This window comes from Drosophila innubila (genome assembly GCF_004354385.1).
Source record: "Drosophila innubila isolate TH190305 chromosome 3L unlocalized genomic scaffold, UK_Dinn_1.0 0_D_3L, whole genome shotgun sequence".
Classification (NCBI taxonomy): Eukaryota; Metazoa; Arthropoda; class Insecta; order Diptera; family Drosophilidae; genus Drosophila; species Drosophila innubila.
This window is the reverse complement of record NW_022995376.1, coordinates 6,122,038-6,137,405: the sequence shown is the minus strand read 5'-3', so window position 1 is coordinate 6,137,405 and position 15,368 is coordinate 6,122,038. Positions and strand designations below refer to the sequence as shown.

Sequence of the window (15,368 nt, the reverse complement as noted above, 5' to 3'; positions counted from 1 at the left end):
TTTCCAATTCTTTTTTTTTGGCATTAAAAATGAAAAGTTTTTAGTGTGGAAACTTGTTTTGCAGTCCAGGATTCCACAGACATGTTGCATTTGGGGCACGGGGCACGAGCTCAATGAAGCGCGTAAATTGTGCAAAGTGGTGGGCAGAGGGAGGGGAAAGTTGCAATATTTCTATGTGGTGACGTTGCCGCCTCGTATTTCATCACCAACAACAACAACAATAACAACAAACAGCTTTAACGATGCCTCAAATTAGCGTTAAGAATTCTCTACTCGACTGTGATTAAAGTGCAGTGTTGAGTAATGCCATCATAAAATTGTATATATGTATCTTTGTGTGTGTTTGTGTAGCTTACTCAAAGCAATTAACTTCAAATGAGCTGCAAAATGAATGAGCAACGACTGTCAATTAAGTAAGAAACCTTGAAAGTATCTTAAAACATGTGCTCATCTAACAAGCGAGTTAAGTGTGCATCAACAAGTTATTCTAGTGAAAGTATCTTTAAGTTATTGTATCTACAACTGTCTTACAGCAATAAGATTGCACCGCTGCATCTCTAGAGTAGTGAAAACAAGAGCAATACTATCGCCAATACTATCGCAAAAGTTTAATTAAAATGTGCTCAACTTTTAACTAGTGAAAGTATCTTTTTGAGGTTGAAAATTTATCAATCTTTTCTGAATTTGTATCCATATAGACAATATCTTTTTGTTTTGGAACTTAAAAAGTCATAAAATCTTAAAAGATAGTATTATTTTTTAGATGTAGCAAATACTTATTGCTTTTAATATTTCCATTGATTAATAAACCAATTTTTTAATTCTTTTCTCTTATATTCCAACTAAGATATTGCGCTTTTACGATAGTTCAGTTACCTTCGATTGCCTTTCACGATAGTTTTATCGATAGTAATTCAGATCAAGTGTTAACTGTTTCTTTCTCCCTTCTCTTTGGTGTAAATTAACGAATCAAAAGTGCACTTTTTATGAGTTCCCAATGCATTCAGTTTACAGCTTATCAGCTGCACTCATTTCTTACTCACTTGCACAATCATGAATGCGCAATCAACGGCTACCAACCGATGCCAAGCCTTATGTGTTTATAGCTGATATCTAATTGCGTTTACTTGAGCTATAGACACGTTGTAAACACAAGTTGCAGCAACTTGCATTTCAATTCAATTCGTTTTCTTTTTCCTTGTTTTCAACTCTAATTAACTTGGTAAATGCCACGCCCATAAACCTGACACGACTTGCAATTGCCGTATAGACCAATAAAACGCATAGAATTCGACGCAATCGCATACCGAGAATTAATTTCACAGAATTCCACATAAAACTGGGTGCCATAAAAGTGCTTGCCACAGTCAATGCTGCTAATAAATGAGGCACTTGCCTTGGGGCAACAGGTGCCCATCGTGTCTCTTTATAGAAATCCCTAACCCTACAAGAATTGAACAGAGATCAGAGCAGAGTTGAGAAAGAAGCCGCCTTGGCAATCGAACATAAAAGGCAAACACTTGACACTCGGCTCTGTAAAAGGTAAAAACATGTTGCAGAGTGGTTCTTGGCGAGACAACTGGGTCTAGATCTTGTTTGTGGTTCTGTCTTTCCATTTCCATGCCAAACATGGCATAACATAAAAGCTCGCATAGTTTCCTATCTCAATATCTCTCGATCTCAAGATCTCTAGTTATAAAGCTCTCAAGGTGTTTGAATTGACAAAGCTACATTATTAAATGCGATAATTTTTTAAAGCGATTATTGGTACTCAACTTTGAGATCATTAATCATTAGTTTTTTTTGTTTGCTCTGCGAGTGTCAGGAAAAAGCGGAAGCCCCTCAAGCATTATTAAATTTGTGCCTTTAGCTTTTGTTTTTCCTCAATTTTAGCGACTCATTAATCAACTTGATGAGTGAGTTTGCGATGCATCTAAAATATGTGCAATAATTACGAAAATTGTGTATTTCTCTAAGGCAAAAATTCATTTTATAATTGTACATTTCAAATGGGGGTTAAATGCTATTTGTTGGGGTTGCTTTTTGGCATTGATTTCCAGGGATTTCAGGGATTTCAACTGCCTTTGTTTACACACATGGCTTAAGTACTGTCTGGGGTTGCACTTGACTTTGGGTTCGGTTTCGATTTCGTTTAATGGAGAACTCGTTTTTAGCTTTAGAATTTGAACAACTGGCCAAAGAAACTTTTGACTTGTTGTTTTAGTTTAGCAAGTTTAAAAGCTGCTTAAATTCATCCTCCAGATTGATGGTGGTTGGCGGCTCCGTTGAGGTCGTGGTTGGTGCCTCCGTTGTCGTGGTCGTTGTGGTTGTGGTTGTCGTTGAGCTGCTGCTGCTGGTGGTGCTGGGCAAAGGTTTCGGTTTGATTTTTCCATCAAGACAGCCCTGAAGATAGTTGTAGTTGCTGGCTGTGGACTCGATATAATTACGCTCAGCTTTGTTGGTGCACTGCACGTGATGCAGATCGATGAGACGGTAACGTTCCTGCAACAATGAGGCAGACTCTGAGGCATTGCCAGAGATGGCGTACGTGGCAACGGTGTTGTTGGAGCCCTGCAGAGAAGAGAGACATTTATTTAGTTATGAGAGGTTGTAATAAATTAACGTTAGCAAATTATTATTATTATATTATAAGAAATTATTATATAGGAATTATGAGAAAATATTATTAATTAATTATGGGCGATGATATTAATTAATAAAGAAATGTAACTGATTTATTAAGGAGAAGTTATAATAAATTAACGTTAGGAAATTATTACTATTATATTAAAAGAAATTATTATTTAAAAATTATGAAAAAATATTACTGATTAATCATGGGCAATTATATTAATTAATAAAGAAAAGTAACTGATTAATTAAGGAGAATTTTCATCAATAAAGTTTTGGGACATTTTTATTGATTAAATATGAGAACTTTATTTTTCAAAAAATATGGAAATATATTATTAATGAATTATGGAATTTATTAATAATTCATTTTGGGAAATTGTTAGTCATAAGCTATGAAAAAAACCTGTTTTTAATTCTTAAGAAAGACACTTACAATTGCTGAGTGACAGTTGAAAGAGTCGAGGGTGTCTTTGGTCTCGCTACAAACTCTCAGCGCTTTGCAAACACTTTCAGCGGATCTCTCGATCCTTCTGCGTGTAGGCAGGAAATCCTTGTCGATGCCAAGTCGCGAGTTCTGTGCCTCGGCCAGGCATCCACTGTAGGCTCCACTGTACTGCTCCGCAATCTGACTCGATTCAAAAATGTAACCAGCAAAACAGGACATCGATGTCTTGGGATCATTTCGCGTTAGTCTCGAGTTGAAGAAGAGTCGAGTGAGACCATCCTGAGACGGAGCAACCCTGTAGGGAGGCAAACGCGTGACGACTGCCTCGGTAGAAGATACTGCCAATAGTAGTGCCAGCGGCAGTAGTAAAATCAGCGATAGTTGCGACATTTCTCTAGAGACTTGGTTCGTTCAGAGGATAAGCTGCTTTTGGCGCAGTGCGTCTGTCTTGGCCAGCATTTATATGCAGACCCAATGATGCTGATAAGCAAAAGCGTTATTATCAACTTTGCTAATTTTTATATGAAGATAAATAGGTCTCCCGCTTGTTTATTTACCCATGCGACGTCAGACGAGACGTGGAGGGAATTTAAATAGGTTTTACCTAATGAATTAGCAGCAGATCTGCAAATGAAATCTACAGGAAATACCCTAATTGCTCATTTAATTAAAAATTTTTATTTGTTTATTGCATTGGCAGGAAGTTCTTCCACCGTTCTTCTCTGAACAAGGTTGCATTTTTGTCGAGCAGTTTTTCAATATTTACATTAAGCTTAGAAAGATAAGTTTATGATCGCTGCGCTGATTTGCTACACAAATATATATATGCGAGGAGAGACCCAGTTAGATCTCCCGGCTCTATGACGCCCAATCTTAGCAAATATTGATACAGCGTGACTAAGTTTGATCTATTAAAAGGTGGCTGCATATGATTTACGCAATGCTATGACTTCTTAGAATTTCAAGTAAATGCAACGGAAATGTCATTTGAATGTGATTCCCCCCCACTGAAAACAAATGTTTATTGTATGATTTATTTCATTATATATTTAACTTGTAAATTATTTTAAATTTACTTTTATTGTTCCCACCAACCACAAATACAACGCCTAGGAAAGCCTTAATTTAAAGACTTTATTACTTTTCTATATTTAACTTGAACTTTATTATTCCCAAAACAAATATTTAAAATATATTCTATTATTACTTTCATTTATTAACTTTCCAAATTGATAATAATTATCACATATCACAAGAAACTCAAAGAAAAAAAAACTACAAACCTTTTGTCTTAATATAACATACTTTGAGGTTAGGTATTTAAATTTTTTTGAGTTCTATCTTATTCTATCCTAAATCCCTAAAATATAAGTTAAAAGAAATTCCTTTCTCATATGTCAATTTAGGCCTTACACCGAAAGAAAAGACCTGTTTTTAAATTCAAGAAATTTTCTTTAAATATATATTTAAAAAAAATAAATATTTACGAAAAAATACAAAACACACGTTCCTACAATCATAATATTTTCTTAAAAAATTTTCTGTTCTCAACTAATGTTTTCAAAAAATATTTCCCTGTTTTTAAAGAAAGAAAGAAAATTCCTCTTCCATATATAAAAAGGTTTTGTTGTTTAAAACAGTACAAAGTTTAGTCTAACAATAGCTTGCTTTCGTTTGACGATAGTAAGTACACTTGTCGATAATACTATCGATAGTATTGCAGTTTCCAGCCATTCACCCTTAATTACACAGGAAGTTCCTCTCTTCTTCTCGTATTCTATGTTAATCTCGGTTTGAGTCCCACACACATTCCAGTTGTTGAGCGCAGAATAAAGTTAAACATGGCCTTTGTCTCAGGTCCTTTGGGTAATAGTTCGTAGTATCTGAGAACCTTGCTGATCAGCGTTTTCATCTCCAGCATGGCAAACTTTTGGCCAATGCAGTTTTTGGGACCCGCACTGAAGGGTACATAGGTGAATGTCTGTCGTTCGGTGTCGTTGTCATCGAGGAAACGCTCCGGCTTGAAGCTGAGGGGATCGGGAAAGTATTTAGGATCACGCTGGGCAAAGTAGATGACCAAATAGATGCTGGTGTTCGCTGGTATAATCTGATCGCCAATCTGCAGATCTTCCTTGGTGTATCTGCCTATGACTGGCACTGGCGGATACAATCGCATCGTCTCCTTGATGACACACTCCAGATACTTGAGTTGCTGCAACTGTGCTTGATTCACCGGCGCCGTTCGATCTTTGCCCAGCACCTGTTGCAGCTCCTCATAGAGCTTGGCCTGCACAGCGGGATGCCTGGCGATGCAATAGAGGGCATGAGAGACGCCACTGCTTGTGGTATCATCGCCCTCGAACATGAATGTGTCCACCTCCTCACGTATGTCCGCATTGCTCAGCGGGGCACCTTGAATCGACGATTGCAACAGAATATCCAACAGTGCCATCTGTGACTTGCTGCCCAGCTCTGCATCCCCCAGACCTACATTGAAATATAGAGTTGGTTAGTTAATCCAACGTTAGACATTTCCTTAGTCAGCTCAACTTACTCAATGGTCGGTAGCTGCCGTCGGCTATAGCACGCTCCACGGCCGATCTTCGCTCTCCGATGACCTTGTCGGTGAATTCATGCATGATGCGAATATCGTTCACCAGCTTGTGGTGCATCAGCGGTGCAGTGAGTCGAAAGAGCCACTCGTAACGCTGGGAGAATTTCAGCATGCGATCTGGTTGAATGTACACCACACTGTAAAGAAAGTAAAGTGAGCAAAAAGTGAAGTTAAATGGGTTTAACTATCATTAAACTGCACTTGACTTGGCTGGAATTATTACATACTTAATACAAATGCAAACAAAAGATTTTTTATATAAAAAATTGTTATGACGACCTATATAATATAACTATTCCAATCATTTTTTTGATCTAGGTTAAGTGAAGATAAATAGGTTTAACTATCATTAAACTGCACTTGACTTGGCTGTAATTATAACATACTAAATACAAATGCAAAAAAAAACGATTTTTTATATAAAAAATTGTTTTGACGACCTATATAATTGATTACAATTATTTTCTTGATCTAGGTAAACAACAGTGTAAATTTTTATATATAAATAAAGAAAATAAATAAGTACTTCATCAATAGAAATACATTCTTATATTGTTATTATATGTAGCTTACAGCACACAGCATTCAGCTAGGAATTTTAAATATCAGAGTTCTGTTAATTATAATTATCTTATTGCATTTTTAGCTAGGCTATTATATTTTTAAAATTGGTCTTTTTAATGATTATTGGATTAATTCACATTAGAAGTACTTTAGAGAGTTCAAATGTGTTTAGTCACATTTGTTTTGATTGTTCAGTTCGTTGCGATCGTTGCGAGTGAGCTAATGCATAACTTTAAGTGTAACAATTAGGTCTTACATCATTTTAAAACGACATTGTCATCAAATGCATAAATTTTTTAAGCTAAACCGAATAGAATTTAAATAATCAAGCACAATATATATTACGATCGATTGCACACGACAGTTTGTCTTAAAGTTGTTGTTTTAAACGAGTTTAATTAATACAGCTCAGCTAGACCTTAGACCTCAGATAGACAAGTGTACATTCTGTACTTTGCACCCACTTTGCCTTACCTTTTGAGCGCTTTTATGTAGGGAAATTCGGGATCGTTTTGAGCATTCACCTGCACTCCCATGGCAGTCTCTATTTAAACAAATATTAAATGATATTAATTAAACTTCACAATCTAGTGCATTACAAGTTCACCTGTGATTATGTCTAGAGCTGCAAGTGACACATATTTTAACATATCCACCACCTGTTCTCCATCCGCGAATGGTTGTAGTTTCTCCACCAAAACACCGCTCTGTTTATCCATAATATCCATAAAATGTTCGAGGATTGTAAAGTGAAATGCTTTTGTGAAGATCTTGCGACGTGAATGCCATTTTCTGCCCACACTCAGAAGCAAACCATCGTTAAGAAAGGGACGCAGGAACTGATAGAGTCCTCCCTTCTCCAGCAGACTGGTGCTGCTCAATATGGCCTCAAAATGCCGCAGATCCTTGGTGTAAACTTGGGATTCATTGAGTATCCACATGCGAAAGGTGTTGCCATATTTCTCAAAGCACGAGCCAACATAATCGATCAGATCTAATTATAGCAAATAAAGTTAAGAGATATGAAAAGGAAAAGTAATCACAATACTTACTCTCTGCTCCCAACTGTAGAGCCTCAAGGCCACAGCCGAGCACGGGCAACGAGGTGGGACCCGTAATTCCCGATCTCTTCAGGATCTGATAGCTATGACGCTTGCTTAAATAATCCCAGATGAATAGCGAAATCAGAGCGCCAAAAAACAAGGTCAGCCACATGTTGATCCCGCTTTTAAAGATCACAGGGATTACTCAAGATTTTCGAGTGTTGTTCGCGTTGTTCGCGTTGTTGTCGCTGCCGTCGCGTTCGTTGTTCAACTGCGCTATCAGAGCTCGACGAGGGGCCTCGTGAGGGGCCTTTAACGGACGCTGGTTAACGAAATCTAATCGCATATTCAGTTTTTTTTAATATTTAGAATGAATACAATCCAAAAACTGGTTTCCAACTGTCGTAGTTGTTAATATTACTATTTGTGTTGTTGTATGTAGTCAATTCATTTTAGTGTTTCAACTTTGTGTTTAGTTGTCGCTTCAATTGCCATCCGATTAAACAACACGACGATTAACAATGAGCTAAAATACTGAACAACGATTCGCATTTGAGTATGAGTACACTCGTATCTGCTTATGTACATATACGAGTATGTATTGTATGTATTTATATTTATATAAAATTCAATGATTAAAATGCCACTCAGTTTGAGTTGCTTTGCATTTCGCGACAATGTGATTACAAATGTGACGAGGCGTGGCATTTAATTAGACTCTACTGTATTTTATCAGCATATATTATATGCTCTTGAACTAATTTTGATTTGGTATTTTTGCAATGCGAATCTAATTATATCTAGTTTGATTAAGTAATGTAATTTAGAATAATTTATTGGACTAACGAAAGTTGGGAATAATCATTTACTTCCTAATATTCCAGAAAATAATTGTTTTATTTCTTTTTTTTGGTATTCAAATTCATTCATTCAGATAATAATATCTTGTTTGATTAAGTAATGTAATTTAGAATAATTTATTGGACTAACAAAAGTTGGAAATAATCATTTCCTTCCTAATAAACCAGAAAATAATTGTTCTAATCCTTTTTTTTTTGGTATTTAAATTCATTCATTCAGATAGTTAAAGTTATCAAGTCTTTAAATTGAATTTAATTTTTTAGAATACCAGGTGTAGAATGTTTTTTTTTTTAACTACTCCTATGTGTTGCTACCTTTTCTACTCTTAAAGTTTCTTGGACATTACCAAGTGCTCTTGTTAAGTCATGTCTGCCTTTCTTAACTGACAGTTGAAGCTGCTGCTAAAGCAAAGACAGCACAGAAAAGCTACCTCTGTCTGTTCTCTTTTCTCAGTTCTTGGTCTGAGTTCAAGTTCAAGATCACAAAGACAACAATTAAGAACGAGTGTAGATTTAGGCGCTAGACTGAATCCCATTGCAGAAACCCTTTTCTATGCAGATCCCAAGAGAGCTGCAGTTGGAGATGGATGCAAACAGGAAACGGTGGCACAACTACCACAAGGCAAACATTGATTCAAGCAGCAGTTGCAACGCTTGTCGACGCCACTAGAGAACTAAAGAGAGCAGAGAGACGAAGGGAAGAGAAAAGGGGAGACAGACAGAGAAACAGCTGTGACAAATGTAGCGACAGCGGCCACAGTTGAATGGACTGTGGCAGCAAATGAGACGAAGTCTGAGACGACGGAAATGTTCAAGTCAACAGTTGTTGTAGTTGTTGCCATTGTAGTTGTTACACTCATAGTTGTTGTCGTTGTTGTTATTGTTGTTGTTACCTCGTTGAACTTGGCGCAGAGTTCATTGGGAGTCGCAGTCGAAATTGGAGCTGTAGTTAAAGTTGCCGGCGTTCTAGAAGAGGGGTCAACACGGGGGGAAGGGGCACACTCGAGTACACACACTCACTTGACGGTCAATTAAGTCGCTCTACGTAAGACAACAACAACTACATGACACATAGTGGGCTGGCCAAACAGCAAACAAGTTATCAAATTGTCCAAAAAGTCGACCAGTTTCTGTTCCAGACGCTGAGATGGATGACAAAACGGTAAACCGTATGAGGGAAACCATCAGTCCAAACCATAGTCTATAAAATACGTTGACTCATGATTTTCCCACAAAATGTTCGACGAAACAAAAGCAAAGCGGAAGATTTTAACGTTTTTTTTTCGGTTTATTTATTTTTTTTTTTTTGATCTAACATAACATGGTTAATTATGCGGGCTCTTCATGGGTATGTGCCTGAGGATGAGGTAGACTCAGGCAAACGGTTAATAATCAATAAACACGTTGCCACACCCACTTGATCGGAGGGGAGTCGCGACTGAAATAACACGCCAGGCACGTATCCATCAACGGAAAACCTCAAACCTCAAACCCAAATCGAATCCAACTCAACCGTAATGGAGATAAACCTCCCCCAGACATTGAAATTTGCATGCCATTTCAAGAGCTGCAACAAAATGCTGCAGTCAACCAACTGAGACTACATTCTCCGCCTTTTTTCTTCTTCCAACTCTGTACTCTCCTTTCCCTTTTTACTCAACTTTTCTGCAATTCCGCAGTCTGAGTTAACCCAAAGTTTGTCCAAAAAATAAAAACGCATGTTTCCTGCTTCCGACTCTGGAGTCTGAACCCAACAACAAACAAAGGCGAGAGTTTGTTTTGACGCTTTTTCGGTTACTTTGGCAACCGGCAAAACGGTAGCAAAAACATGTCTGGGCTAACAGTCTGAGTGTCTGGGGGCAAGTGGGTGGCGGTATGTGTGTGTGTGGGGTGCGTGTGTGGGAGGGGAAGAGGGAGTCATCAGGGGTTGATGCAGCACGTGCTGAAAGCTCTGCGCCTGTCCGCAACAATGCAAAACAGCTGTTCGCATGTTGCCGAGGCCAACAACCAACAATGTTGCTAAGGCTGACATCTAGAAATATATTTGAGGGAAAACGGTACTTTTCCCTTTACACTTTTTCAAGAATTTTAAGCTGCCATAACTTTTTCAAAACTCAACCGATTTTCACGCGGAATGTCATTTTGATCATTATTTGGCCTCTAAATTGATTCTGCATTTAAATTTTTATTATTTAGAAAATTTGATATTTTTCGACTATAAGCTGTCTATCATCTATAATTTGCATACCAACCCCTTACCATATTTTCAAAAACTTTGAAATCTCATAACTTTTTCAAAACTCAACCGATTTTCATGCGGAATGTCATTTTGATCATTATTTGGCCTCTAAATTGATTCTGCATTTAAATTTGTATTATTTAGAAATTTTGATATTTTTCGACTATAAGCCGTATATTATCCATAATTTGCATACCAACCCCTTACCATATTTTCAAAAACTTTGAAATCTCATAACTTTTTCAAAACTCAACCGATTTTCACGCGGAATGTCATTTTGTTCATTATTTGGCCTCTAAATTGATTCTGCATTTAAATTTTTATTATTTAGAAAATTTGATATTTTTCGACTATAAGCTGTCTGTCATCCATAATTTGCATACCAACCCCTTACCAAATTTTCAAAAACTTTGAAATCTCATAACTTTTTCAAAACTCAACCGATTTTCACGCGGAATGTCATTTTGTTCATTATTTGGCCTCTAAATTGATTCTGCATTTAAATTTTTATCATTTAAAAATTTTGATATTTTTCGACTATAAGCTGTCTATCATCCATAATTTGCATACCAACCCCTTAACATTATTTCAAAAACTTTGAAATCTCATAACTTTTTCAAAACTCAACCGATTTCCATGCGGAAACCCATTTTGATCATGTTTTGGCATCTAAATTAATTCTGCATCAAAATATTTTCTTGCTAAATTTTGGACCTTTTGTCTCGTATCTACTTTTGTCACTGTTTAACGCCCCTCATTTAGCTCTATATTGAAATATATGTATCTTCAGTTGTGTGCTTACATCATCAGCTTAGACAACAAATTACCCCCCACAGTCACAGACAGACACACACACACACTCACTCTCACATTTAAACCTTGAACTTGGTATGAATATTTCGAAAACAATGCTCATACAATTAAATAACAGTTTGAGCCAAAAATTGTTAATAAACTGAAAAGGCAAAACGTGAGCAAAGCAAAATACTTAAAAGCTGAAAAATATAAAAACTTGGTAGTCAAGTTGTATTACGGGGAAGGTCAGTCTAATGAAATGTTGAATGCGCAGACAATTTGAACAAAAACAAAGGCAAACTGTCTGTTTTAGTAGAGAGGGGAAAATGTGGAAAAGGAGAAGAGAGTTGAGAGACTTTTTAAAGATCGCGTTGACGTTGTAATTTTGCATGATTACGAACAAAGAGTTTTCTGCCCTAGGGTGGGCTAATGTGGGGAGTGGTAAATGAAGAGAAGGGGGAGATAATGGATTTTCACAAATGAAATGTAGCGTGGGAAATCGTTGGACAGAGATCTTCAACTTGAATTGCACTATATCGCAGTTGTTATCGCCGAGATCTTTCAGTTTTACTTAGTTATTGTTGGATGTTGTTACCTGGCATTGTCTTCATCGCACTTCAATCTTCTTTCCCCTTCGTGAGGAATTGTCACTTGAGCGTCGAGTAGAGTCGAGTGTCATTTTGGCCAACTCCAAAGCAAAATAATAAAAACTGTTGTGATTGCACTTGAGTATGTGCCACATTTTTGGCATCAAATTGCACATTATGATGATAATGATAATGATAATGTTAATTGTTGTTGTTTTTTAATACATTCCTGTCAATTTACCTGAGCTGTCATCCGATCAGCTTCTTGGTTTCTAGTTTTTGCGGTTTTACAGCCACTGTAAACTAAACATATTATGATATATATAACTATATATAGTATTCGTAATTAACTTTTAGCTTTTATTTACTTGGCCTTAACACGCTGCACTTTAGCTTAACCTTCGAGTACAGTTTATCAGGGTCTCATTACTTGCAATTTCAATAGGTTTTTCACACCTCTGTGGGTTTGGTCTCAATGTGAGGGTTTCTCGTTTAACAGATTTGTGGCAGATTTCTTATTGTTGCTGTTGTGCTGTCGTGTTGAATGCTCATTAGGCTGCTGTGATGTCTCGATTGCATGCAATTATTTATGCCGCGCCAAATAGTTTATAACTTAGTTAATACGACCAAGTTAAAAACAATTCACATTTTGTTATATCATTAAAAAGCCAAAGCGCAGCCGCATTACTAGCAAAAAAAAAAAATATATATATATATAAGCTGATCGCGTGTTGAGCGAAAACTTTTAATTACACTGCGCAAATGTGCATAATTCAATTACAAAATACCAAAGCTCCCCTTATGTTTCCCCTTTTTTTTTGCAGAGGGGCAGCAAATGATGCAATTTATCGCGTTTAGTTTTTGCTGTCAGTTTTAAAAGTTTTTCCAGCATTTTTTATATTTTTCTTTCAATCGACAAACCAAACAAAAGGGCATTGAAAAACAAGTTTGTTGGTGTTCAAAAAGTGAGGAGGGAGGAGGTTAACTGTCTGTCTAATGTCACGGGTTCATCATTTGGCCACACCTTGAGCCCAACCACTCAAACTAATTGAACGCTAAACTGTTTTCAAAGAGCAATTTGTGCATTAAGAGTATCAACAAAGGAAGGACACGCCAATTTCTCTGCTCTTCCCTCTCTTCTTCTCTTATCCCCAAGGACCTCTGCGCGTGTTGTGCACCTTTGACCTTTGGCTTCCTATCTTACGATGATAAATGTATATAAAACTTGTGCCTTTCGCCAAGTTGTTTTGTCTGTTTTGTTTTTGTTTTTGGGCATTAACTGCGCTTTAAGCTTGACTTATTTTCGCTTACACTGAGCGCCAAACAGTAGGCGGTTTGTAATTTTATAATTATCTATGATTTTGTTTCAAATAACAACACATTAAATTATTAATTTGTATGTAAATAACCACTATGGTCTCTCTTTTCCAAATACCAAATGCCTTTTATCGAACTTTAAACTCTGTTCGTTGGCTGTTGAAAAATGTGAAAATTGTAATGCATTTTCCATGTAATTATGCATGTTAATTGAATTTGAGACGCTTTGATGATTGCCACTTTCAACATTGCTGAATACATTCATGTATGTATGTTGCCAACATATGTACATACATTCAAATTCATTCAAATGCTGCGGTCTGGAACGATGCCGCATTTGTTGTCGACCTGATTTTCATTTTCATTTCTGATGCAGCTGCTGTTTTTTGAGGGGGAAGTGGGAGGAGGAGGTGCTCAAGCGTTAACAGCTACCAAAAAATAAAAACAATAAAACTTTAAGCAAGTTTTACAGCAGGATCAGCAAATGTGTGACAATTCATCGAGTTACCTGTAATCATTTTTGCACCTGGTCAGGCTATCTTTTTCTGGGCCTGTCTGCCTGTTTATTGTGTGACCTGCTCTCTTGGCCATTTTGAGTGCCTGTCAGCAGTTCGTCAAATTTAACAAAATTAATATGCAATTTAGCTGTCAGCACAGTCTTAGTTTTTACCTGTGTGTGTGTGAGTTTTCCTTACCTGTGCTCAAGTCGTGGCTCATTTTCAGGTGTTTAGATTTGATTTCAAAGCTGCAGCTCATTCGTTTATCAACCGTTGCCGCGTGCAGTTCGAAATACGAATTCTCTCTCACTCTCTCTCTATCTCGATATTTGCTGTGACTCTCAAAGTGCCGCTCAGTGACTGTCAAACTGTGTCAAGTGCTTGTTAAACATTTAAGTAAGTGCCAGGAACAGAATCTGTGTTTTTTTTTTTATGTTATTGCCAAAGTGAAAACAAGTTTCGCACTTAGCGGTTTTTTCAACATTAAGGGTCTGACTGAGTTAAAGTTTATGAAATTCTGAAAACTGAAAACGATCTTCTGACTCAAAGAAAAAAAATTAAATCACTTCTCGCTGAGTGACTAATGTCTCAGATACTCATAACGGTGCTGTTGTTATTTGTTGTGTTCCGGTTTAAGTTTAATAACACAATCAATATTATGTTATTCTGTGTAGTTTGTGCCTCAAACAAAGCATCTTTTGATGACCCGCGATTTATCATTGATAATTCAGACTCTTCAAACTTTGTGTATAAAGTGTGTGTAGAAAGAGATAAATGAAGATTTATTTGGCGCAGTTGATAAAAGACAGTAGCTGATTAGCTGAAATACCAGAGGAAATGATAATGACAGATAACAGATTACTAACATTAGAGTTTATGAGTGGGGGATTACATAAGCTTTGTTCAAGTATATTCTTTGTTGGGCTTTTTATATTTCGTCTTTTTTTAGATTATCTATGCCAAAGTTGCAGTTATTTAATAGTCGGTCTTTTGGCAATTTTCCTGAGTTATTATGATGCTAATGATGTATGATGATTGTCTACGATTTCAAAAAATTGTTTATTAGTTTCTAATGCATGATTAAGATCTTTAAGAACTTTTCTATATAAAGTCACTGTTGTAATTATTTTATAGTTAATCTTTTGGCAATTTTTGTGAGATTTTAAAGAACCTTATTCTGCTTTCTTAAGCTGAGAGTGTCAATTTTTGTAATCATTATAAAGTATTATGATCACCAAAATGAACTCTTCCCCAATCTCATCTCCACTTTTAACCAATAACAACTTTCAGATAAGCAATTGAATATGGCCAAAATGTTTTAAAGCCCTCTCATTTAGCGCCTGCAGTTTGTTTACCACAGCAGCGGTAAAATAATTTATAATAAAAAATGCCAATCGCAATGAAATCTTGGCCATAAAAACTTGGCCATAACAATAAGCGATCTGTATAGCTGAAAATGGTGGCCCAGCGTTAATAAATGGTCATGGACCTCCTATTAAAGGAGAAAGTTGACTTGGGAAATCTAACAGCGAAGGCTTCCTGTGCCCCCAACTCCGATTCCGACTCCAACTCGGACTGAGATTGTAAGAATGCAAGCGGCAATTGGGAAAACCAATAAGGCAGATCGACTCTGAAGTCCCCTCTTTATCTCCCTCTCTCTCTCTGTGTGCCTCTCGCTCTGCTCATTAGTGGCACAGCAAATGCTGCGTCACGATTTTGCTATTAATGGAGAATGACTTGTGGTGCAGGAAAAGGTGCAGGGGCAGTGGCAGG

At 36.8% G+C, this 15,368-nt stretch overlaps 3 protein-coding genes across 3 annotated transcripts in view; 1 reads left to right on the top strand and 2 right to left on the bottom strand.

Moving 5' to 3' along the window:
* The window catches only part of LOC117786932 (serine-rich adhesin for platelets), a 132,280-nt gene that overhangs the window by 99,405 nt on the left and 17,507 nt on the right, over positions 1 to 15,368 (top strand). The gene's annotated exons all lie outside the window — the stretch shown is intronic.
* On the bottom strand, positions 1,940 to 3,511 carry LOC117788552. The gene is made up of 2 exons (XM_034627338.1): positions 3,068 to 3,511; positions 1,940 to 2,571 (listed from the first exon to the last, which is right to left on the bottom strand). Exons 1-2 carry the CDS (start codon positions 3,467 to 3,469, stop codon positions 2,221 to 2,223), a joined length of 753 nt encoding a protein of 250 aa, XP_034483229.1. The 5' UTR covers positions 3,470 to 3,511; the 3' UTR covers positions 1,940 to 2,220.
* Positions 4,747 to 7,842, bottom strand: LOC117788550 (probable cytochrome P450 4d20). Its single transcript, XM_034627334.1, has 5 exons — positions 7,310 to 7,842; positions 6,865 to 7,251; positions 6,732 to 6,801; positions 5,634 to 5,830; positions 4,747 to 5,566 (listed from the first exon to the last, which is right to left on the bottom strand). The coding sequence occupies exons 1-5, from the start codon at positions 7,470 to 7,472 to the stop codon at positions 4,857 to 4,859; spliced, it is 1,527 nt and encodes a 508-aa protein (XP_034483225.1). The 5' UTR covers positions 7,473 to 7,842; the 3' UTR covers positions 4,747 to 4,856.